Here is a 24821-nt window from a genome sequence, read left to right on the forward strand (position 1 = left end):
TCTCCCCGAGACGAACCAAAGATGCCTCCAGTTAAGCATGTCTCTCTCCTGCTACTGTCATATAATTCAACACCAAACGGAGAGAAATTTGTGTCCACAGTGTGTAACCTGAGATCCACCCTTAGTGCTCATTTCATGAAATTGTGGAGGCAGAGTTTCATTTTCAGCGGCAGCAGAGGGCACAAGTGGAAGCCAGCACATCCAAGCCACCAAAGTAAGATAGATTACACTGGAGAGGCTTAGGAAATAGATGGATCCACTGATCAATGTGTCAGCAGCGGTCGCTCCCTTCTTAAGTGCTGAAAGTAATCCGGAGTGATTTGCAATATTGACCAGCATGGAGGCTTCTGGAGCTCCTGGTTCTGGCTGCACACGGAGTGATGTAACTATCCCCCGTGCCCATCAGTAAATGGAGAGCAATGTGACCCCCGGTCAATAATCCAATGCTCATAACACTGTATACACTAATAGAAGTCCATGAGAAGATGAGCAGAGAGGAGACTGAAATTTGTCTGGTGTGAAGCACCATCATCAAAACTGGATAGAGGTGTGATGGAGGCTGTATGGAGGTGAAAGTAAAACCTGGAATAATGAACAGAATTCCCTGTGAAAACTGGAAACAAGTCGCATTACACGGCATGAATATGAGCCAATCAGATCAGAGCAAGAAAAAGATGAGGAAAATTTTCAGTTGTTATGACAACAACATGATATTCAGATGTTTGATGGAATAAAGCAGTTTTCAGCTAAAGTTACTCCAACATCTTTGTTACTGAATGAAAAATGAAAAACTTTGTCTTTAAATAAGGCCCCAAAATAACCATAATATTGTTTATTTTTCACATTAAGTATTTTCATATATAACTACTGGACCTATACGCCTTTAAATCTATATTTACTCCAAATCTAAATAATTAAGATTACCTAAATACTACTTTATATCATCAAATATTGAACTAACAGTAAGTAGTATGTCGATGTAACAAATACCCAGTGAGATAAAATATCTGAGGAAGAATTTGAATATAATTACAAGCAGAGATTCCTCCTGATTCTTTTGATGATGTTACACAACGTAGATGGTGGGACCTTCAAAGTCTTCACAATTTTTAGAGCCAGTTTGTCTCAGATTGGTGAACCTCGTCCATCTTTCCATCTGAGAGACTTTGCCTCTGTGAAATACTCCTTTTATACCCAGTCATGTTACTTTTTAAAGATGTGTTACTGCCGTCCGATTAAAATGAGATCATACTTTCTATGAAATGGTAAAATGTCTTGCTTTTAATTTCTGATATGTTTATGATCTAGTAGGAATAAAATATGGATTGATGAGATTTGAAAAAAAAAAAAAAAAAAAGGCATGCCCTCTCATTCTTTCATATGTACCGCTGCAGGTTTTCAGCGTAAATTTCTTGGAAACATTTATAGAATTTTAACCCTTTAAATAGAAATTTGATTACTTGAAGTCACTGTTGTTCTCAGTTTTTAGGACCAAAATGTTACATTAAGTCACATTAAACCCACATTTTTTTAATCCAAGAATATTACAAAATATAATTATGCATTCTGTGATGTTAGGGTTTCAAGTTCAGGAAAATTAATTTGTTATTTCTACTGTTCACCAGTAAAATTAACCCTAATACAGGCCTGAGCATAAAATACTGCTAGCAAAAAAAGTGGAATTCTAAAATTTGTGAAGAAAAAGATTTTATTTTATTCTTTTTTATATAAAGAACTGTCCCATATGCACTAACACAGCCAAGACGACGGCCAAAAATGTCTCAAAATGGACAAACATGTCTATAACGACCCATCCGGTTTGATGTTCTCAAAGCAGAGTTCCAGATACAGCAGCAGTTTCACCAAACCACAAAGATGAAACAGTTAAATCCTAATAAAACAACTTAGATATTTCTGGATTAATTAACAATGCTGTCAAACTTTAAATAAATAAATAAAATAAATAAAAATTTACCACCACCACAATAAAGCAGAAGCATTCTGACATTTACAGAGTGTCACTGAACGTGTCAGAAGCTCAGAAATCACAAACCTGTCAATCAAAGTGAAGGATAATGAGTCTCATTAAAGATCTGTGATTGGCTGGAAGTTAAGGGGGCGGATCTGTTCTGGTTTTATATTTGTGTGCGTGGATGAGAGTGAAGAGAGATGATATGGAGCTGATCTTGCAGCTGTTAGCAGCTGCTTATGGAGTTTTTTTTTTCTTTAACGTGGTAACGGTCAACAGCAGCATGTCTTCCCTTTAAAAGATTGTCACGCTTCTCCATTCATAATGCTACAATATACTTAACTTTAGGTATGCCAGGATTATGCTTATCGTTGATCATTAGCCCAATTTTTTTGTGCTCCCATGGCACGTGGTGCCTTGCGCGTGGTGGAAGTGGTGGCTCCGAGAAGAGTTCCTGTCTTATAAAAGTTGAGCTAAAATTTCTAAACAAGACCTGATAGGTCCAACATCACTACAGAGGAGTTTTTGGTTTGTTCGTTTGTGTGGTAAAAGGCTAAGGTGAAATTAGTAAAAATTGAGTCTTTAACAGAAGTCTTTTAGCAGGAGCCAGAAGTGAGGTCTGCAGGGTTTAGTTAGGTCGTACTGAAAGCTAACAGTTAGCTTCGTTTAGCATAAACAAAGATAAAAAAGAAGAAAATCCTATTCACTCAGCTGAACATGCTACAAAGCATTTACAGCACACTGTGCCGCCACCTGATAAACATCACAGACTCATCACTTCCAGTTTGTTGCACTCTGACAGGCGTTCAGGGTCCACATAAACTTCCACCCCCAGGCTTAACCGTTTTTACCCAAGCACCATCAGAGAACTGAACTCTAACGATGGGTTTTAACTGCAGCATCAGTCTTGTATGAACTGTTGTCTAAAACCCACTTGAAATGTGCAACATGATCAGACCTTGACAATGCACATCAGATTATCATCAGCAAAGAAAAGAAAGAAGGACATCAGGGTTATTTTAGAGTAAGTCAACATAAAAGAAAAATATTTTCTTTATTTCTAGTTAAACATTAATAATGGTGATAATAACAAAAAGCCAAAATCTTGTTTCCTTAGCATGTTTTCACTTGTTATTTTGTCGGGTGATAGAATCAAAGCTGCCAGGAAGTTCAGAGAGAGGAGATGCTGAGGCTGGTTAGTTTTAGTTCTCAGTTTTAGTTATGACTTGGTCTACATAATTAATTAGAATTTTTGTAATATGTCATACTGAAGTGTTTACCTGACCTTCAGTAATATTGTACAGACTTAAAAAGACATGCATTTGGTAGAGATCCTTGAAAAATATGAACAATAATAAGTTTAATAGGTTTTGCTATTAATATATTAAATCATGGTTTAATAGAAATGTTCTATTTAATATCACACATTTTATGCTATTGCAGTGAGTCAAAACGATAGCGTACATTTTCTTTTTACAAATTATTGCACCTGTAAGGTCGACGATGGGCCATGCAACAATGGGTCTAAACCTATTTCTGTCTGTTTTAAACTAGCAACATACCACTTCCCTTCGAGGTTTCATTATGTTGATTAATTTAGTTGTGGATTTATTGTCTCTCAGGAAGAATATTTCGTATTACTAGTTCAGATTTTCTTTCCGCGTCATAACGTGATTGTTGAACCTGCACCCTGGTACTCAACTCTGATGCTCCTCCCACAAATGCGTTTCCTTACAAATGCTTCACCATTTAAAGGGGAAATAAACAGACTTCCCGACAGTAGATTTATAACAAATGATCCATAAAAAACTCCCTGACTGGCTTTTTTTAGCGTAGAACAAACTTACTCACCAGAACTCGATCTCCAACTCGAAGATCCTTATCGCCACCTTTTTTAACCGACCCACTATCCGACATGTTGGACCCAGACTCGTTTCCTGTTTTGACGGCACTGTTGAGCAGCCCCTCTCTGAGTGGCACCACCACCCTCTGGCCAGCGGGGGCGCCACCGCCGCCGAACTGGGTTTGATTCTGGGCCGAGTCGGTGGAGTGGCTGTCGCTCCCCTCTCCGACCAGCTGTCGGGTTAGCTTTGAGGGTCGTGTGAAAATGCCCTGGAGGGGCTGGCACTCAAAGTAGCGCACACCCCCCACCGAACCATCATTCTTGCCAACTAGGTCATTCAGTATCACGCCTGCCCACTGTCCGGGGGCAAACTGGGTCTCCCCAAGGTAAGCAATAACTCCTGGTTTGATGCCGTTGACCCAGACCTGTTCCCCAACAGTGTAGTCCCCCAAAACATCGTCCCCCTCCTCAGAGATTTTAGTTGGTGTGATGGGCTTCAATGGAGTGCCTGGATAAACAAAAGAAAAAGAACATCTTGTGTTAATTGTTGTGTTGTTCACAAAACAAAAGCAAAACAAGGAAACACTACTGTAATATAATCTTTATTAAAATATGTATGTATCATCGTTTCCTCTTTAGATAAAACCCCTTCTTTCTTCTTCCCTCACCATCCAGCAGAATCACCTTCAGGCCTGTTAACTGTGTCATGCCTGCAGAAATAAAAACTGGAGTGGCAACAGCCATCCAGGGAGTGCAGGTTGAGCAAGATTAGATGATTCTCTAATTCCTCCAGAAAAGTGGGTCAGAGAGATGATGAGTGATTAACCCTGAGATATCGCCTGTTTGACACGTAGCCCAATCTACTCCAAAGCAGCATGTAAACCGAGCAGGCTACCATTAGCATGCGGTCTAGTGCACAGCACTGCCAGTGAAGTGTGTTTATCTGTGTTCAGGGAAGGTTGGTGCCAGGCGGTCTCCCCGATGCCCTGAGACACGGCTGGAAGGCTCTGTGGGCCCCATTTGTTGTGCTTTCTGTAATTTATGCCACAATTGCTTCCATATGTTGTTGTGAGACTCAAGGTAAATGGATGCAACTTAAAAAGAAAAAAAAGGGTCAATATTAACCCTCAAACTTTTTCATTACATGCTGCATTCACTGACACTTGGAACATCTGAACTTTACCTAAGTGAAGATTAGCTTACACTTAATATTTGTTAGCAATTAATTGCCCCTAAACATGCCTTTCTGTGCAGATAAAATGCCCTCTGATGGCAAAGTTGGTATTTGGTTAATTTTTTATCCCCAAGCCTCAGTTATGGTTCAAAAGATAATCCTGACTTTTTTCTGCAGTGTGAAACCGAAAGTGCTGAAAACATCGAACAACCACCCCTTTGCAATATTACTTGCAATATAAAATAAATGCAAGTTATTTTCTTAAAGAACTTACTTTAAACAATTAAGACTGAGCTGAATAATTTCAAAAACTTCTTGTAGCTTTAAAATGGTCTTAACCGGTTGACTGAAGTACACACATACAGGTGTATTTTTAATATGGCAACTCAGACAGAGTGTGTTTGAACCATAGACTGTATATAAAAGATGGACGGAGCCTCCATGACGTCACCCGTAGATTTTTGAAGAGCAAAAGTGAAGCTCATTGGGCGGCTCCCACCATCGCCATCTTGGCAGCGTCGTGCATGTCATCATTCCCGGAAAATCAAAAATGGGCAAAGAGGTGGAGCTGAGAGAGAGACTGTGAAGGTGGAGGTGGATGATTGACACCCATCAAACTCCAAACAGCCTGTAGCTAAGAGCTAACCGAGCTAACCCGGAGCTAACGGTAGCTAACGGTAGCTAACCAGCTAACGGAGGTAGGCGGGCTAAAGCTAAGGTGTGCTGTTAGCCGGATAAAAACCGCGGTTGTGCTGCACTCTCCCTTCTTGCCACGAATATTGGATAGCTGTCAATCAAAATTATGCCGAATTGTAAAATTAAATAACATCCAAATGGATGAGTTAGAAAAAAATTCACCCCCCTCACAGTTGTCATGAAGGTAAACTTGACCTATTAATCCTAAAACGGATTTTTGTACCAGGCTTTAAACATGTTTATTTCTGCTGTGAAGTTGGTCTTTTTAACATGGGAGTCTATGGGGATTTGCTCAATTTTGGAGCCAGCCCCTAGCGGATGAGGAATGAACTGCAATTTTTTGCACTTCCGCATAAGCTTCACATTTTACTGGCCAAGGTTGCTGCTTGGTTTGAACGATGTCTGTTGCACACACTTTACATACACTCCGATGACCGACTCCACCGACCACCACACTACATTCCCTCACCAGTGCCAGGGGAGCACCACAAACTGCCCCGTTGTCTGTGGGGAAACCCTGAAGTTTAATGTCCTCTTAGTGTTCTCAGAACAGAGTTCCAGATACAGATCAATTTCAGCACCTGTATCCCCAAATCACTGTAAAATGAGAAAGAAAAAAATAACAAAACCCTGCTTTTGGAATAACAGTGCTACCAAACATTAAATAAGTAAATCAAATTTACCACCACCATAATAAGCCAGAACCTTTCTGACATTTACAGAGTGTCTTTGAATATATCAGAAGATCAATCAAAGAATCAAAGTGAACAATGATGCATCTCATTAACAATCTGTGTTTGACTGGAAGTTAAGGAGACAGTTCTTTTCTTGTTCTCTATTTATGTGGTAAGAGAGAGGAGGACAGAACCAGTACAGAGCTGATACAGTACAGCTGTTAGCGGTGCTTTTTTACTGCTGTGGTTACGGCAGCCTGTCTTCCTGTTAACAAGTTGACAGCAGCGCTGGGTCACACTTCTCTATTCATAATGCTACAATATTTCTAACTTTAAATATGCTAAGATTATAACTACGATTGATCACGATGATTACAATGATTAGCCCAATTTTCCCTGTGCTCTACGCCCAGTGCATCCACGGCGCCACACCGGGGCTAGGGGGTGCTACAGCCCCGTGATAAATCTGTGTAGCCCCATTAAGCCCCCCCAAGAAATTAGATTATAAAAAATATAATTATGAATTTATATATAATAATATTATAATAAAGGAATGTATTAGTTTAAAAACAGTCTGCAACACACTGGAATTTCTGTCCATGCTTAAACCTTACAAAGACTCATTTGAGGACATCTACAAACTGTTGCGCATATCCGTTACACTGCCTGTCACCTCTGCTTCATGTGAGCGCAGTTTTTCCTGCATGCGGCGCATAAAAACCTACCTGAGAAACAGAATGGCAAACCCCCGACTCAGCAATCTTGCCTGCCTGTCCATACACGCAGAAAGAACCAAGGCCCTTGATGTCCAGAAGATTATAGACTCGTTTGCACTTAACCATAACAATAGACGCATCGTCCTCCTGTAAAACAACTCTGGTGAGTTTTTTTCCTGACGTTGCGATCATAGACTGATTGTGACAGATTTGATGTGATGACGTGACATTGTTACATTGTAACGAATGCGCAGAACGTGGCATGTATTTTTGTTTGCAGTATTGTTCTATAATCATCCATACTGTGATGAGCCAGTTCATTTTACGCTCTTCTTCGTGTGTGCCTAATTAACAGGTACGGAGTGTTGCACTTCTCGCTGTGGCTTTGGTATTATTATCTCCATTTTTTACCATGTTGTGGTCCGAATCATTAGATACAAATTGTTTGCACTTCTCGTTGCGCCTGCACTGTGTAGTATGTTAAATTTATCTCGCAATCAGTTTAATTTCTTAAGTTATGTTGTGATCCGAGGCAATAAAAGCAATGCATAGTTGATTTCATTAATTATGCATGTAGAATAAATGCGTTTGTTGCATTCTGTATGTGTTGCTTGTTTATCACATGGTCGCTGTCTGGTGCTGAATCTTGCACCTTTCCACGTGAAAACATTTTTGCCGTTGCTTTGTGGCTCGTTGTAGGCCTGGTTATTTTGCTGAATGTTCTTTGGCTAATTCAGTTAAATTGCTGTGTATCTTAGCCACTTTTATTGAAAAAATCGATAACCTATGTATAAAGTTACCTAAGTCATGGAAATCTGTTATTTTCTTAGCACCCCCACGTATTGGTCAAGTCCCTCATTAGCACCAGGAGAAAAAAAATCCTGGCGCCGTGCCTGGCCCAGTGTGTAATGCAAGCGGCGGCTCTGATCGTAGGAGCAATCTTAATAATGAAAGATTCACCTAGAAGCTGAAAGTGATCATTTTGTGAAGGGCTAAGAACAATGGTTATCATATAAAGAAAAAAAAAAGCCTACAAGTCCTTTTGATTTCTGAAAAATTTGATCCCACAGACATTGTTAATGTGAAAAGTAAAGCTGAACAGCGGAATCACCACAGACCTGGTAACACACCAGGAGAGCATCTTGAAAGTTAGAGCACACTGAATCAGAGATCTGAAGACGATCAGTGCTTCTGGTCACAAATGTTTCATTAAGACTCACCACTTTTTGCTTTATTCTCAGGTTAAATTACCTTCCTCACATACTCGCCTTAACTTTCATTGGTTCACTCTCAGCCGTAAAACACTTCAAGATCATTCACCTCTTTATCTAAGACAGCTTCTGCACCGGGTACCAGTAGCGAAGTCTTCACATGTTATCATGCTACACACCCCCAAAACCAAGTTTTGCCTTGGACAATTGTCCTTCTCATTTGGTGCGTTAAATCACTGAAACTTGCTTCATAAAAAAAAAACAAAACACTGGAACAGGACACCAAGTATGTAAAAACCTGGAAACGTGCAGTGTCGCCAACTTAGTGACTCTTTTGCTATGTTTAGCAAATACACCCACCATTCTAGCAACTTTAAGTGACTAACAACAAATCTAGTGACTGTTTTCCTTCCAGCTGAAGACTCTGAACATTTAAAAAAATGCATTACTGTAATGTGCTGAAGACTCTATTAAAAATTAGACCAGGCACGTTAACACAACTGTAATGCTTTAATTAATTAATGCTAGCACTGATTTTAACATGCATTAATGGAGTTTTTAAAAATTTTTCCAAAGTCTGTTGCTTCCTTGTTCTGAACAAACAGAAACCACCGGTGGTTCTGGCTGAGGATGGACGTCCTCTTGTGTCTCAGCTATGGAGATAATTCGTAGGTGGGCTGCTGCAGCATCACCTGTCCTGAACAGGTGTTTGTCGACGTCCCCACATGACGGAACAAGCGTGCACTAGAGGAAAATCTAAATAATTAAAGTTTTTAAAAAGTTTCTCTTGAAACATCACTTCTTTCCTCATGATATATTTGAAATTCTAATCCTGCTTTCTGACTGTTCCAGCAGGTAAACACACCTGGAGGCTGAAACTTACCACCAGATACTGTTCCTCTGTGTTTAGAAGGAAGCAGCTTCGCACAATTTTAAAATTCAAACTACTGACTTGTTACTTTTTAATAAATAAATCCTTAAATGTTCATCTTTCTTTGTTATGTATATCTATGTGTATTACATTAATGTTAAACTAAGATTTACGAGAAATTTTTAATAGCTGGTTTGTAAAGAAAAACTGCTCTTAAAGCAGCTGATTTGTTTTTACAAATAAGTGTTTTAAATCAAAAGTTACTGAACTTTTGTGTGTTTAGAGGTACATTTTATATAAAGTAAAAGAAAAATGTTTTGAATTATCAAATTCAAATGTACTTTAAAAAAACACTTCTATATGTATGTTGTAGCTATTCTAAGTTTTTTTCTAAGATTTTATGAAATTAAATTCCAGATAATGTTTCACGAATTTCGTTTTTTGTTTTTGACGTGTGCATCTTCACTCAAAAATCGATTTAAAGCCCTGATTGGGGGATGTTTACCATTAATTAGCTGTAATGTTAAATACCTTGATTCATGGTGAAATCAAATAATTGTGACATCCTCACTCAGCACTACTCTACATTGTAGAGGGAAATTATGGAGGGACCAGTGTTGACACTGTTCACCACTTAGTTGTGCAGGAGGTCAAACGTTACCTCCTTATCTGTGCTGAGAACTTTGTCTGCTTTCTTTATGATTATAGTTCCAAGAAGGCATTTTAAGATTTTTCAAGGCCCCATTCTGCATAGTATTGTTTTCTATTCTATTTTATTTCTATTTATTTATTTGCAAGAAAATCCCTGATATGACATTGTTGGGTTGAATAAAATGGACTTACCCTCCAGTAACTTGGTAAGACAAGTAGAAGACAGACTAAAAATATAAATCTGATATTTCCTGTTATCAAAGTTGAAAAAAAAGAATAAAAAAACTATTTGATGATGATTTTTTTAAGGCATATATTGGTATTGATACTTCTGAATCGCATGAAGCCAGTAAAAAGAAAAACACACCACAACATTCACTGTGGAAATAAATGCTGACTACGACGAGGGGAGAACCACCTCAGAGCTCAACATCTTTGACATTTACTTTATCTGCTGAAGCTACTTCCTATATATCTGTTCATTTTGGATGATCTGCTTTGAAAACTAAACATAAAGAAGGATTACTGTCGGTCATAAATACATTAAATGGTAAAGATATTGGGTCAAAACTTGTGATCCAGACCACCAGAACCCGGCATGGCGTTTCAAACCTGAGCTAAGCCGTGATCTGTGAGCACTGAGGGTAAAAGGATCCTGGGCAGAAGCAAGACCAGAAACAGTCATTACATTCACTATTGTGCTCAGCCACCTCCCACTACCATCTGAATCCCACTATTCATCAGCTCGGCACAATGAAACCTCCACAGCTCCCCCCCTCCTCCTCCCAATTAACCCCACCCCTTACCCCCCTCCCAAAGTTCTCTCTGCTTTGCTTTGCTCACACACCCATCTTTCTGTGGCCTCTTTGCCTATTATTTATGATAATTTTCCTCAATAATCTTCACCTTCAGCCTCTAACTGGTTCTGGTTTTGTTTGTTTTGACTGGGCTGATCAGTTTGTGGCAGCAGAGGTTGTGGCAGCTGTGCGAGCACAGATGGAGGTGGGTGAGGGGGACTGAGCCTGAATGCATTCAACTTTGATCAGTTTATTGCTCTTAAACGCACCGTGTCCGGGTCTAGTATCATTTTAGTCGTTAAGTGACCGACTGAGAGTCACGACCTACATTTGATGGACACATTAAGGATCTTTTCTGTCCCTACAAACAGGCTTCAATTACTATCATAATCTCTTCTGATTTCACATTTATCTTTTAGGATTTTGGTAAATAAGTGCTGATGTATAAGAGGATGACTGTGAAGTTAAAAAATGCATTTAAATATGCATGCAATAACTGTAATTTTAAAGCAGGCTAGTTTGGCTTTGTTAATTGAATATAGCTAAAATTTCCCATAGAATATTTCTTTTATTGACCATTTTAGGATTTTAATGTCAGCTTTTTCAATTAGCCTAAAATGGCTAAGCTACACAAAAACTTACACATTTAATCCAAAGGACAAAAAATGCCTCATTGAAAACCATTATAGATGACATTTTTGATGCCTCAATTATCTAAACTTAAACAACTGCATTCTTTTATGTTAGGATTTAATTTTGGGGTGATAGCCTTCTATTTTCAATTTTTATATTTTTCCATCAGACTGCACCATTTTTTTCATATTCAAAGCATGCAAAGCATTTAAAGGAAACATTTTCTTGCTGTTTGCTGTTTTGTTCTCTACTTTAAAAAACTTTGGAGTTTTAAAAATTAATTAGATTTTAAATGGTTAAAAAAATACACATAACTATTATCTGTGTATTTTAGGCTGGAATTGTTTAAAACTACTAACTTTTAAAGTGGAAAAAAAATTATATTAGGGTGGGATTCGATTAAACTAACTATTCTAAATAATTAGAGGATTTGTAATTAATCTTGATTAATCGCATTTTAATCGCATAACAATTTTAGTGGACGACTAAATCAAATAATAGACACAGACACATTATAAACTCAAGCTCTGGTAATGTCTGATAAAAAGCATTTAATAGCATTTCAATTGAATGAATTGATTAAGAGTCTAGAACATGGTGTAGTACTTTAACTTTCTAAATGTTTTCGTCCACATTCTATATTAACAGACATGAATATCTGACAGTGAGCCAGGGCGGGATCAGCCAGCAGCAGCTTTGAGTCTGGTCACGGGTCGGCTCTGTAGCTGGGAGCTGGGCACCGTGGCTGTTGAGTGCATTTGGACAGGGGAGGGGCCTGAGTCAGCGCCGCTGCTCATTGAGAAGAGTAAACACTGTATGCTTTCACATCAGTCTCCAAAAGCCTCCAGTATTACCAGAAACTCTCTAGATTTGTTGCTAGTAGCGTTTTAAAAACAGAATCGCTAAAGGGGACTGAAAACTCGCTAAAATTGCACCCAAGTTCTGACGTGTGTGTCAGAAAATCATGCGCTGACAAACATTCTGCAAACTGCGATAAAATGTGTTCAATTTTTTAAACCCGTTAATTTTTTTTTTGTAATTAATCAGAATTAACGCACTAAAGTTCAACCTCTAATTCATATGTAATACTTTTACAGCAGTTATTTACAAGGTTGCATTTTTGTCCCGAGGATTAAATGAGTGACTTTTTTTTGTGCTTTGTTAAATGTTTCAGACTGCAGGCTATCTGGTTTGGAGCTTGTTGCATCACATGCACTCACATGATTTAATATTCTTAAAATAACTTCTGAGAATAAAGCAGGAACAACAAAACATCACTAAAGAAGAAGCTGGATTAACATTAATATTTATAGAAATGTGTATTTGATTTGCATGTAAAACAGTTTTAAGTGTCCAGAAAAGCAACAACCTGCAACCACAGCTGAGATTTTTGTTGCATGTCAAACCTGCAAGGTCTCAGTAGAAGCTGCACCACGATAGCTGACACAGCTCCATTATTTTCACTTAAAAAGCAGGAGGAAGAAAAAAAAAGGAGCTTTGTTTTATTCACTCTTTGGCTATAGATTCCTGAGGAGGCTGAAACAGTTCTTTAAACTCAGTAAAGTGAACTCTGCCAACTTCCGACACAGTGGCTTCTCTCAGTCACCCAAGGCTAAACCAACAAACGTGGTGAGATCTGAAGCATTAGGGCCGGGTCAGTGTGAGGACTATCTGCTGCAGGAAACAGATTCCTCCATATCAACTCCTGGTTCTAATGTTACTGGGATGGAATATAATGAGAGGTCAAAGGTCACCTGTCCAGCTGCTCTGCAAACATGCCACCTAAACAGCACACACACATTTCCATCATCATTCAAGTATAGAAAATGACCCAACTGAGGGGGATCAACCAGCTTTATGTCTACAACAACCAAATAAAAAACAGGGTAAAGTTTAGCATTGTGTAGCATCCCCTCTTTTAACAATGTCAAGGAAGTGAGGAGACCAGCTGCTGGAGTTTTAGGAGATGAATGTTGTCCCATTCAGGCAGAATTCTAGCTGCTCTACAGTCCTGGACCTCTTTGCTGGATTTCTGCTTTCATGATGCTCCAGATGTTGTGTATTGGTGAAAGGTCTGGACTGCAGGCAGGCCAGTTCAGCAGCCAGACCCTTCTCCTGTGAAGCCATGCTGCTGTGATGGATGCGGGATGTGGTTCAGCATCGTCTTGCTGAAATCTGCAAGGCCTGGCCTAGAAGAGACCTTTTCTGGATGGGAGCAGACTAGGGCTGCAACTAATGACTATTCTGATAGTCGATTAGTCACCAGCTATTAAAACGACTAGACTATTTGGGTTATGTATCTCATAATTATTAAATGACAACTTATTTCACTTTCAGCTTTTAAATCTTGCTTGAGGTTATCTGACGTGCCTCGTCTTTAAATGTTCGGGCATTGCATACGTACTTCCGTGGTACGCAAGGTCCGCTTTACAAATCTCACATGTATTTAATTTATTTTGTAAGTGTAATGTGAAGCAGTCTCAGACTTTAGACATCCTCTGCTGTTGTTTTGTTCCCTAGTCTGCCATATTTTTCCCCTAGCGGGCTTTGTTGCGCATGTGCAACTCTCAGCAGAGATAGGAAAGAAGACGATGTCTCACTCTATAGTTTTTTTTTTTTTTTGTTTTGTTTTTTTTTCTTTTTTGCCAACAATAGTCGACGGTTAAATTCGTTGTTGACTATTTTTATTGTCAACTATTGTCGACAACGTCAACTAATCGTTGCAGTCCTAGAGGAGATGTTGTTCTAAAACCTCCATGTACTTTCCAGCATTGATGGAGCTTCACAGATGTGGAAACAGCACATGCCATAGACACTAATGCAGCCCCATCCCATCAGAGATGCAGCTTTTCACCTGTCCACTGATAACAAGCTGGATGCTCCTTCTCCTCTTTAGTCTGCAGGACATGCCCTCCATGCTTTCCAGAAACTATTTCACATTTTCACCCAGTTTTCCACTTGCCTCAGAACATTTTAAATTAGCTTCTTCTTTTCATGATAGAGCTTTAACCTATTTGTGGATTTCAGGGTGAACTGTGTTCGTTGACAGTGATTTCTGGAAGTCTTCCTAAGCCCATGCAGTGATTTACAGTAGAGAATCATGTCTGCTTTTAATGCAATGCTGCCTGAGGGCACCAAGATCACCAGCATCCAATTTGACTTTTAGCCTTATCCCATGTAGACAGAGATTCCTCTTGATTCTCTAAATCTTGTTGTTGTGGTCCATGTTCCTGCTCTGGTGTGTGGCTGTGGTAGGCGTGCATGTTTCCCCGGCAACCAGGATCTTCACCTGCACCTCTTCCACAATCAGCAGCAGTGTTTAGACTGGCTCAGCCTTCCAGTCATCGCCAGATTGTTGGTTTACCCAGTGGTAACAGCGCTAGGCCATTTCTGCATTTTTGTCTGTGTTTTCCTTCAGCCTGCATATTAATATTTTTTTTGCTCCTCTCAGAAACCCAGACCTGCCTGCCTGCCACGCCCTCCCCATTCAGCCGCTCATCTATTGTTGGTTATAATAAACCTTTTCACTTAGACCTGGCTCTGTCTGCATTTGGATCCTGTTCTCACCATGAACACACAACATTTTTGATCATATTATAGATGGTAGATGGTTGGATCTTTAAAGTCTTCAATATCTTACATAAAGGAACATTATTCTGAAATTGTCCCACAATTTTTAGAGCCAGTTTGTCTCAAATTGGTGAACCTCTGTTCATCTTTCTATCTGAGAGACTCTGCCTCTCTGAAATGCTCCTCAGTCATTTTACTGACCTGTTGCCAATTAATTAATTAGTTGTCAAATGCACCTTCAGTTGTTTTTGACTTGTACCAGTTATTTTTTCAGCTTTTTGTTGCCTGAGTCCCAACGGTTTACAGGCATGTCATCAAATTCAAACTGAACTCATATTTTCCATGAAATGGTAAAATGTTTCAACATCTGACATGTTGTTTATGTTCTATTGGTAATAAAATATAGATTGATGCAATTGGTAAATGACTGTATTATGTTTTTACTGATATTTTGCACACATACCCAACTGCCTTGTCAACAGAGAACTTAGCTAAAGATCTGTATGAAAAAATAAGGGCCTCTCTAAACTCTAAAAAAAACTCTAAACTAGAAACGCTCTATTTTAATGCCAGACAACAACAACATGAAAGTGAACCTTGCAGTATGGAGTAATGACATATTTTCAGATGACACCATCATTTCAGAAGCATTAGATGCCAGCTGCTTGTGCATGTGATGGATAATTTCTTCCCTCACTCAGACAAAGATCTAAAAACACTGCATGACAAAGCAGCTCTAACAGGATGAAAGAAGACCAACAATTTTGTTTATGACAGAAACAAACAACTTAAAACCAGATGCTGGGATTCAGATGAGTGCTAGTGGTATGCAAACCGCTATCTAGAGCAGCAGCTGACTAGCCCTGAGCAACAGGCTTCAGTCCTGCATGCAACATGAAGGGATTAGCTTTTTGAGCTCTTAATGGACGTGTCCAGGATGGTTTCAGACACTCTGAACTCTTGTGGCTTCCACACAGCAATGAAACAAATTGAGCCCTATGATGAGCAAAAACTTGGACAGATAAATGAAAGAAATTTTAGTTTATTCTCCTTCTAAACGCTTTCAAGTGGCTTTAACAAAGCGAGGAAGGAATGTGGTCGACATACTTGGAGCGCTCACATATTTCTGTGCAGACTAAAATCAAACATGACACAAATTTGAGCTTGTGGTCATTTTTGTTATTTCTGGGTGGCAGAAGCACCTCCCCTTACAGCTACAGCCTGCTTCAAATGTAAATAAATACAAACCAGAACAGGAAGGAAGCAGCTTACAGGCAAAACTGGTGCAGCTGCAGGTTCCTAAACTCTGAAATTCCACAATCAGCATGAACCCTGACACACTCTTCCTTACACTAATGGTAGTCGTACTATCAGCCAAAGCTGGCTGGTTTTTCTCCCACTCTGCTCGCTTCAGCTGGGCTGTAATTTAGCACAAACAGAGCCGGCATGTGTGTGTGGAGCTGTGAGAACAGGCCTGTCGTGTAAAAGTGGAGAGGATAAACTGTGGTTGCATTTAAGGTTGACAACAGCTGTGATTACTTTGTGCAGACAGGGTTTGTAAGTTTATGTAAGTGAGTGTTAGCAGATGACTTATTCAGTTGCTGCGTTGTCAAATCTGTGTGTAATTAAATTATTTGTTCACGTCGACACCTCTTTCCTTCAGATTCGCATTACAGACATGAAACTGTCAGCTGATGTCTTTGGGCTCGCTGTCGCTGGACGGAGTCAAAATAAACTTTTTTCTTGGAGTTGTAAAAGTTATTCTGTTAAAAACCCATTTCAGGTTCCTGCAAGCAGAGCCAATCCCAAATGTTCTTTTTCCACCTCTGCCTTCCTCACAGGAAGCCTTAAATGGATCCCACTTCATTCTTTTGGTTAGTAAAAACTGGCTTTTGTTTTAGTTAACTTGAAATTGAGAGAATTGTGGGGCCAGCTTAAATGAACTGCTTCTATTTGTGACAAGTGATCCAAGTTAATTTATTAAATTAGTCTAACTTTACAGTCAGACCTGTTTAAATCACTTAGTACCAATTGTGCAAAGACTTCTGCTTTACTTCCTAAAGTTTTCGTATTAAAGTCGGCAGCATGAGTGTGGAGAACAGTGCAGGGAGAAACATCCACCACCGAAAGCTGGGCTTCGTGTTTTTCTGGCAACAGAAACAAATCTGTTGATGAACATCTGTGGATGTTTTGTCTTAGGACTTCTTGCTGCTCCCATTTTACAAACTAAAATAAAGTGTGACAATATGCTATTAAAAAAGTTCGTTTGATGTGAATATTAATTTACTTTGGGATAACAAATATTTCATTTGGAACACCTTGAATCTTAAGTTGACTTTCAATGTAATTGAGTGAAATCAGTTTATGTGAAAGAAGCTGATTTGAGTGTTTGTGCTGTACGAACTTAAGAACCGAATTTTCAATTATTCATTCACTTGTTACCAGTTGAAACAATTCATCCATACTGGTTAAACTATTCTGTTTGAACAGTGAAATTCATCTGGAAACAGCCATCCCAACACACAGGCAGTCTAAGATAAAACGTGTCTTATCTGGAATGAGTTCGTCTCTATGACACCCACTCGCTCCTCTTCAACACAGCAGAGTTTCTTATTATACTGATTATTAGGATAAAAGCGTTAACTTACTGACCAAATGTAAATGTTTTGGTGTCCCAGATCTGTTTTTTAACATTAGGGTCTAAATTTTGAGCAAGTTTAAACATTATTGTCCTGTTTTACTTTTTTAGTAGCTGATTGTTGGTCATTTCTTTTAGCCCTTATAAGGAAGGATCTGGATTTAAGGGATAAAAGGGGGATATCCAGGATGCATCCCTAGCAGGTGCAGGAACAACAGCTCTGATTTCCGAATTTCCAAACCAACCCACTAAACTTCTCTCAGCTGCTCTGAGCAAAGAATATTTCTTCCAAGAAAGAAGAAAAAATATATGTATACATGAAATATGGATTTCCCATGAGCCTTTGTAGTCATTGCACAGTTGGATCTGTGAATCTGGATAAAAGTGTCATTAGGAAACTAAAACTATGTTAAACGTAATTGCTGAACTGTGAGAGTAGAAACAAATCCAGTGACACCAGGTATGTTAAGTTTTGGTTTACCTGCAGCATCCAGAGCTTGAGACCGGGATTCGAACCTGCCCCAGCTGCATGGAGGAGCTGTGGTCTCTCTATATCATCTAGCTGCTCAACCAGCTGAGTTTCAAGCCACAAACATTTCTTTTTCTTTTTTTCCTCTTATTTTTTATTTGTAATCCATGTCAGTCTAACTTACAGTAGATTTGTGGACATGATATATTTTCCCAAAGATCTTCTTTAGGTGCAGCTTAAACACTCGCCGTGATTCTGATAGAAGCTACCCTTGTTTTCTGACAACACTCATCTAGTTTGTAACTCTTCTCCAAAAACTGAGGCAGCTTCTTAATTTTTCTAGAGACACGTAGCATATTCCTTCAATTCTTTGGTCTCTTAGACATCACTGACTTCCTGCCAGTTCAGGTGACGTCACACAGAAAGGAAGCTGCAGAGGTCAGAATACGTTTTACTTGTGTCTTCATTTCCTTCTTTATTTGACTCAAACACCGTGATAAACTCTCACATTAGTAGGGAAACCAGCTCGCACCCTCATATGTGCAAATTCCAACCAAAATCTTTAGCGGAAATACACTAAAACTCTAAGAGGGAACAGCAGACTCTCATTTCAGCCTTTATAAAAGAATCACTACCAGAGACGGACAAGTATGAAATCAATATTTTCACTTAATTAGCAGAAAAACAGATTATTTGCACTGGAAACACTGTCAAGATGAGGTTTAAGACAGACTTCTGAGTAATAAAGACTTTTTGGTATGAGAAGAAGTCTCACTGAAAACCATTAGCATGTAATCTAATGCAGCTGTGCATCACTGAGTCACCAACACAATAAAAGGTCTAAAGCACTTCCACTGATGAGAAAAAAAAGCCGGTGGTCTGGAGAAGAAAGTGTCTTACTGTCTTTCGGGGCAATGGGGCTGGATGTCCCACCAGCTGAGGTCCTTCCCACTGGGCTGGAATGCTTGGCCCCGCGGCCAGGGATTTTAAGTCCGCTGGACTTCAGCATGTTCATTTTACAGTAGCAGGAGACGACTGGGACCTGAGAGCTCCACCCTGGGTGCTAAAGACCTTCTGGATCTGGAACTAGATGAGGGAGTGGAGGCCGTGGTTCTCCATGTTTAGCTGTAGGAATCAGAAAACAGGGATAACGTAGCTGTGGGTATGGTCACGTCTTTACTTTCAGAAAGGTGATTATATGCTTAAAATGACATAATGAGCGAATGGATTTGTTACTTCCAGGTTGGGCTGCTGCAATTCCTCATTATTGTTCTGTCCTAGAAATGTTCTGAAAAGTCTCCATCTGGACCTAAATGCTAATGTGAGGGTTCTGATGATCTTAAAGATCTCACAGTTCCAGATTTTCCTAACACACCACTTCACTCTCAGACTGCAGGTTTACTGGGGGTTTCAAGAGGCTCTAAAAGTAGAGTGGGAGGCAGAACCTCCAGTTATCAGACCCCTCTCTCTGGAACCAGCTCCCAGTTTGGCTTCAGGAAGCAGAAACCCTCTCTACCTTTCAGACCAGTCTTCGAACTTTCCTTTCTGATAAATCTTATAGTAGGTCTGGCTTGCTGACCCTTATCCATCCCATTCATCAGTTGCTGGGGGACATCCCATGATGCACTGGGCTCCTTTGACAACGTTGTCGTCATTAATTCTCGTCTTCTTTCTCAGCAGGTATCCTTGGCTGAGATTTATACTGCTTGTTGACCACCCTTTCCTGTCCTCTGCACTCCAAACTGGAAGATGGCCGTCCTTCCCGGTTCTGGATCTGCTGGAGGCTTTCCTTCCTGGTTCTGATGGAAGTCTTCCTCCCCACTGTCTCTTCTTTTGTTTTAAATTAATTATAACTACAAGGAACTGGATCGCACAGGACTGTGTGTAAAAGTGCCTTCAGATGACTGTTGTGAATTGGTTCTGTGCAAATAAAGCTGTAGCGAACTGAAATGAAGCACTGCTCTCCTGACTTCATGTCAGCCCACCCTCCATTCGTATGTCTGGGTTTCCTGGTGGCCTTTACTGACATTTAACAACATGAAGTTTGTACAACTGATGGTTTGAGGCTTTAATAGTGACAAAAGCAGAGGAAAAAAGCAGAAATGCAGTCCTTCCACATCTGGCCGTGTGTTTTAAGTCTGTTCTAACAGCAAGACTGCACATTGAAAAGTGTCACCATTACATCTGTCATTGTAATCCTACTATTAATAACACATAATTGCTCCATTTCTTCTTTCATAGTCAGGTTATCAATTCTAGCAGAGTAATAATCTGACAGAAAGCCAATGTAGGCCAGTGCCCAAGTGGAGCATGGCCTACAAATCATAGTCCTGAGCTTATTAAGAAGATATAATGCTGCTAGAGCAAACACCACACATCTGTGAGGCTTTAAATGGATCATTTGACATCAGGAATGAAAAGAATCAGATATATGGTATGACAAATAATCTTCCTTCTAATTTACACGTGTCCAGATGGTGGAAAAATAGCTTTGTTCATCCTCAGAGCACTCAGTAAAATCCTATCTGAGAATGATGACTGTGGTGAGAGGAGTCAAAAATAAGGCCCCATTTATGGTTATTATTCTGAGCTTTTCAGACTTGGATTTATTCTAATTTACATGTAATTTAAGTGAGAACAGGATGGGAACGTCAGGATGATAATGCCCACCTCAACAAAATGTAACACAACGCCACTTTGATCCATTGTTGTAGCTACTGCGGCAACGTGGTCTAGACTGCCCTTCATTTACTCCCCAACACGTCCCTCCCGGTAAAAATAAATGCCCCCCAAAAAAGGAAAAAAATTTAGAGAAAATAGTCACCTTCCCGTGTGAAAATACCAAGTCCAAAGGGCTGTCCGACTGCTGGCCAACTTTCAGGTCCTTGTCAGGGAAAAGACGGATTAGCGGCTGCCACTCCCTGGGATGCAAATATGGATGCTGAGCAGAAACTGAAAGGGAGAGTCAGCGTGGATCCGTGGATGATGGAAACAACTGCACAAGGTTAGCAACACACCGGCGTTGGCTTAGCATTTAGCCCGTCGGCTCATTTCTCACGATGATGGCTGAAGCAGCCACCGAAGGAGACCGAGGATGATCGATGTGGACGGCCGCGAGGGAAGCACGAAATCCCGTCAGAATCCGAAAAGACGCGCAGCATCAGCAACGCTGGAAAACTATTTTTCTGCTCCTAAATGCGTCTTTTTGGCGCTGTTTGTTCGCTCCTTGGGCCTGTTCTGGCTCCTGTCTGTGTTTCCAGTCAGTGTTGGGTTAGCTCAGCCTTCTTTTGACTCAACCCACCGGCCAGACTGAACAAAGGGGGCTGGGAAGCGGAGCCTCCTGGGGGGAAGATGAGGGTAGACTACAGTCTGGCTCATCTCCGTGTGAAAGTGTGGGGATACCGGCTAAAATCTATGACTCATAAAGGCATGACTCAGTTCTGCTGTTAGTTTGTTAATTAATCACAAATAAAATCTAGGAATTAACATTTCTCACGGAATTACACCACAAAGACTAATCAGAGTGGTTTTTGTCATGCTTTTAAAAAAGTACACATCAAAACATAAAACCAGTAAACAATGAAAAAATAATTAATTTCATTGTGTATTTTAATCTTAACAGATCGATAACCATGTGTGGTTGAATAATAAATAAAAATTTTCAGTTTAATCCTGCCGGTGGTGTTCGCACGTGAACCTTCTGAATCTTGACGGTGATTATTCCCATAATTTTACATTAGAGGGGCGGAGCCAAATCTTCTTCATATGGTTTGCGTTATAGCGTTCTGATTGGTCAGGGCATCCAGCGTGAGAACTTTACGGCTCTGTGATTGGCCAGTTTGGCAGCTCATGGGCGTGTCCAGTTTGACAGCTGGGCCGCCAAACAGAAACCTGCATTTAATTCATAGATTTAGCCTCTCAGCAAAGAAAGTAGATCAGGGATGTCAGACTTATTTTAGTTCAGGTACCACAAACAACGAAATTTAATGTCAAGTGGACCAGATCAGTGAAATAATAACATAATAATCTATGAAAAGTCCAAATATTTCCCTTTGTTTTAGTACAAGGAAGTACAAGTATGTTATGAAGATGATAGTATTAAAAGGACTGTAAATTTAGAAAACATTTATGAACAATATGAAATAGATATTTTTATATAAATATAATTTTAAACATATTTATATTAATCTCAAATATATTTACATTTCTACAATGAATTGTATTAAAAAGATTTTAATCAATTTTATATTTAATTTTTTCTGATTCTGATTATTTTTAAAAGATTATATTTTTAAATTTGAAATTAAAATACATTTTATTAACTTCATATATGAACATAATTTTGTTACATTATATCTAATTTATATTTTTTAATTAATGTTTTATTTATTTATTTTATCTACTGACATATTTTATTTAGTTTACATCTAACACATCTACATGTTTAATCATTTACACTTGCATTACAACTTTCAGATCACAATGGATCTACAGAATCACAATACATTTACTAACAGGAATCTGGGATTATAAAGTACAGTGATACAATATAATCAGAGTAACTTTTCAAGATCTAGAAGTATTTTTAAATGTACATATGTGTACATTTCCACATGTGTGTAATAATCCTGACCACCTGAATTGACTCACTTCATAATACAAACTAAGGTCAGATTTATTAAGTCAGAAAGATATAAAATATAGCACAAGCTGTCCCCCTGCCTTGGAAATAGTTTAGATTTAAACATAAAAAAATTTAAATTCGTGTGAACAAATTAGGAATTATAGCTACTCTTCTTAAAAAACAAAACAAAACAAAAAAAACAAAACAAACAAAAAAAAAAACTTTCATATCACCTATGTCCTTTTCACATTAAATAAATTAATCCAGATTTTATCCCCTGACAGGCCTGTTTTAGCCCCCAGGCTGTATGTTTGATACCTTGTTCTACACCCAGATGTTCCCCTGTATGCAAACTGGAGGAGGTCAGCTGGATGCACTTGAAGTCTGAGCAAGAAGAGCCGGAGTCTTTATTACCTTTGATGCGAGTGCCACTGGTCTGTTATCATTCAACCTGCCTGGACCACAGCCGTAGGTATTGTAACCAGGGGTCTTCCACAAGACCAGGGCCTTCCACAATGGAGGGCTTATGTACCAGAGTCAGGGATAGACCACAGTGCATAGTTCAGGTCCCAGAGTCAGGGACTGCCCTCTGTGCAGGATTCAGGTCCCAGAGCCAGAGACAGACCACAGTGCATGGTTCAGGTCCCAGAGCCAGGGACAGACCACAGTGCATGGTTCAGGTCCCAGAGTCAGGGACTGCCCTCTGTGCAGGATTCAGGTCCCAGAGCCACAGACAGACCACAGTGCATAGTTCAGGTCCCAGAGTCAGGGACTGCCCTCTGTGCAGGATTCAGGTCCCAGAGCCAGAGACAGACCACAGTGCATGGTTCATGTAAATGTTTTCAGTGTCACTGAAGAATTATCTGTAATTCCTCATAAATATGACGATGATCATGTCATTAAAGCAGCACAGACGTGTCAGGAATATTTAACAGTCGCCACTGTTCCAGTTTCTATTTTCTGGCCTGGAAATCATAAATTTCATTTTAGTGAAAAATGTCTTCTGTCCTCTGAGCTCAAATGCTTCAAAAATAAACACTGTGACATTTCCTTGTTTTTCCTTCTACAGCCCAGGGCTGTGTTTGTGTGTTTGTGTGTTTGTTGTTTGTTCAATTGAGTGTTTGTTTGTTTTAGCACCAATCAGTGTTAAGAGATGGTTACCATCCAGTCTCATCACCAGTGTCTCTGTAGAACTTCTGATGTGTACTTAGTTGGTAGTAAACTCATATTATATGATACTAAACTGATTCTATTAACTCAATTTCTCTTTTTTTTGAGTATAAATGACTGACAACCACAAACACCGTTTCTAATCTAATCAGCTGGGACTCATTTCAGAGAAACACTAACTGCCACTATTTTAGCACATCCCTGATTAAACTTACCGTTGTGATAAAGGTTTATAGTAAAGACTGGCTTAATAATCACGTATTAACTATGAACATGTCCCGTTCTGATGTTTCATGTTCTTGACCTCGATATTGGTAAGGGTTGGAATATCCATTAAAAGGGTTTTAAAGGTTTCTATGGAATTATTTTGTTAACAAATAAAGTTAAATGACTAGAAAAGGGACGAGGATGTAGTGGGGATGAAAACATCATGACTGATGAAAGTGGGTCCTTCATATTTATGTGAAGCCACTTTGTTTTGTTTTGTTAATATGAGAAAATATTAGAGAAAAAAAGATTTTCTACCCAAAGGGAATCTTAGAAGTGATCAGATATTAATATCTAAATCTCTTCTGACAGAACCAGACAAAGAAATGACATTTTTTAAAAGGTTTTTTTTAATAATAATGATGATCATGAACAACAAAGAATAATACCAACTAATTATAATCCAAACTAATAACAATTAATGTCTACCTGGTTTTTCTGTGATTTAGGTACAATCAAAAGCTTTTCTGACATTGTTGTGATGGACAACAACGTTTCTCCATCACTTTTCTGAGAAGTTTGGTGACCTTCTTTAAAACTCTCCTGACGCTGATGCTGGAAGTCGTCTTTGACATGTGATCATGACTTAGGACGGACTGCACCAGAGTAACCTCTGGAGATTAATCTGGTTCCTCTGTCTGAGCAGATTGTGTCCATTCACACATTTCTTCCAGGAAACACATTCTTTGTCTACTTTGCTGAAGAATCTCCATTTCCCTCTAGATACAGAAGCTTTGATCTGACAGCTCACATCATCCTCTGTGGGGAGATCCAGGATCTCTAAGGAGTGTAAGGACTCTCTGTCAGGGTCCACAGGGCCATACAGCGGTCTGACCTTGATCAGGGAC

At 39.3% G+C, this 24821-nt stretch overlaps 1 protein-coding gene across 4 annotated transcripts in view; it reads right to left on the minus strand.

The window, feature by feature from the left end:
- clip2 (CAP-GLY domain containing linker protein 2) overlaps positions 1–21613 on the minus strand; it is a 58761-nt gene extending 37148 nt beyond the window's left edge. For 2 of the 4 annotated variants that reach the window (XM_042007893.1, XM_042007891.1), the window contains exons 1-3: positions 20737–21613; positions 18813–19037; positions 3821–4320 (exon numbers count right to left, since the gene is read on the minus strand). In XM_042007893.1, coding sequence (XP_041863827.1) covers positions 3821–4320; positions 18813–18927 — 615 coding nt within the window. In that variant the 5' untranslated portion in view covers positions 18928–19037; positions 20737–21613. The remainder of the gene's footprint in view (positions 1–3820; positions 4321–18812; positions 19038–20736) is intronic. The other 2 variants (XM_042007894.1, XM_042007892.1) reach the window with 1 other exon arrangement.
- Positions 21614–24821: the final 3208 nt, after the last annotated feature.

Source organism: Melanotaenia boesemani, chromosome 15 (assembly GCF_017639745.1).
Source record: "Melanotaenia boesemani isolate fMelBoe1 chromosome 15, fMelBoe1.pri, whole genome shotgun sequence".
Classification (NCBI taxonomy): domain Eukaryota; kingdom Metazoa; phylum Chordata; class Actinopteri; order Atheriniformes; family Melanotaeniidae; genus Melanotaenia; species Melanotaenia boesemani.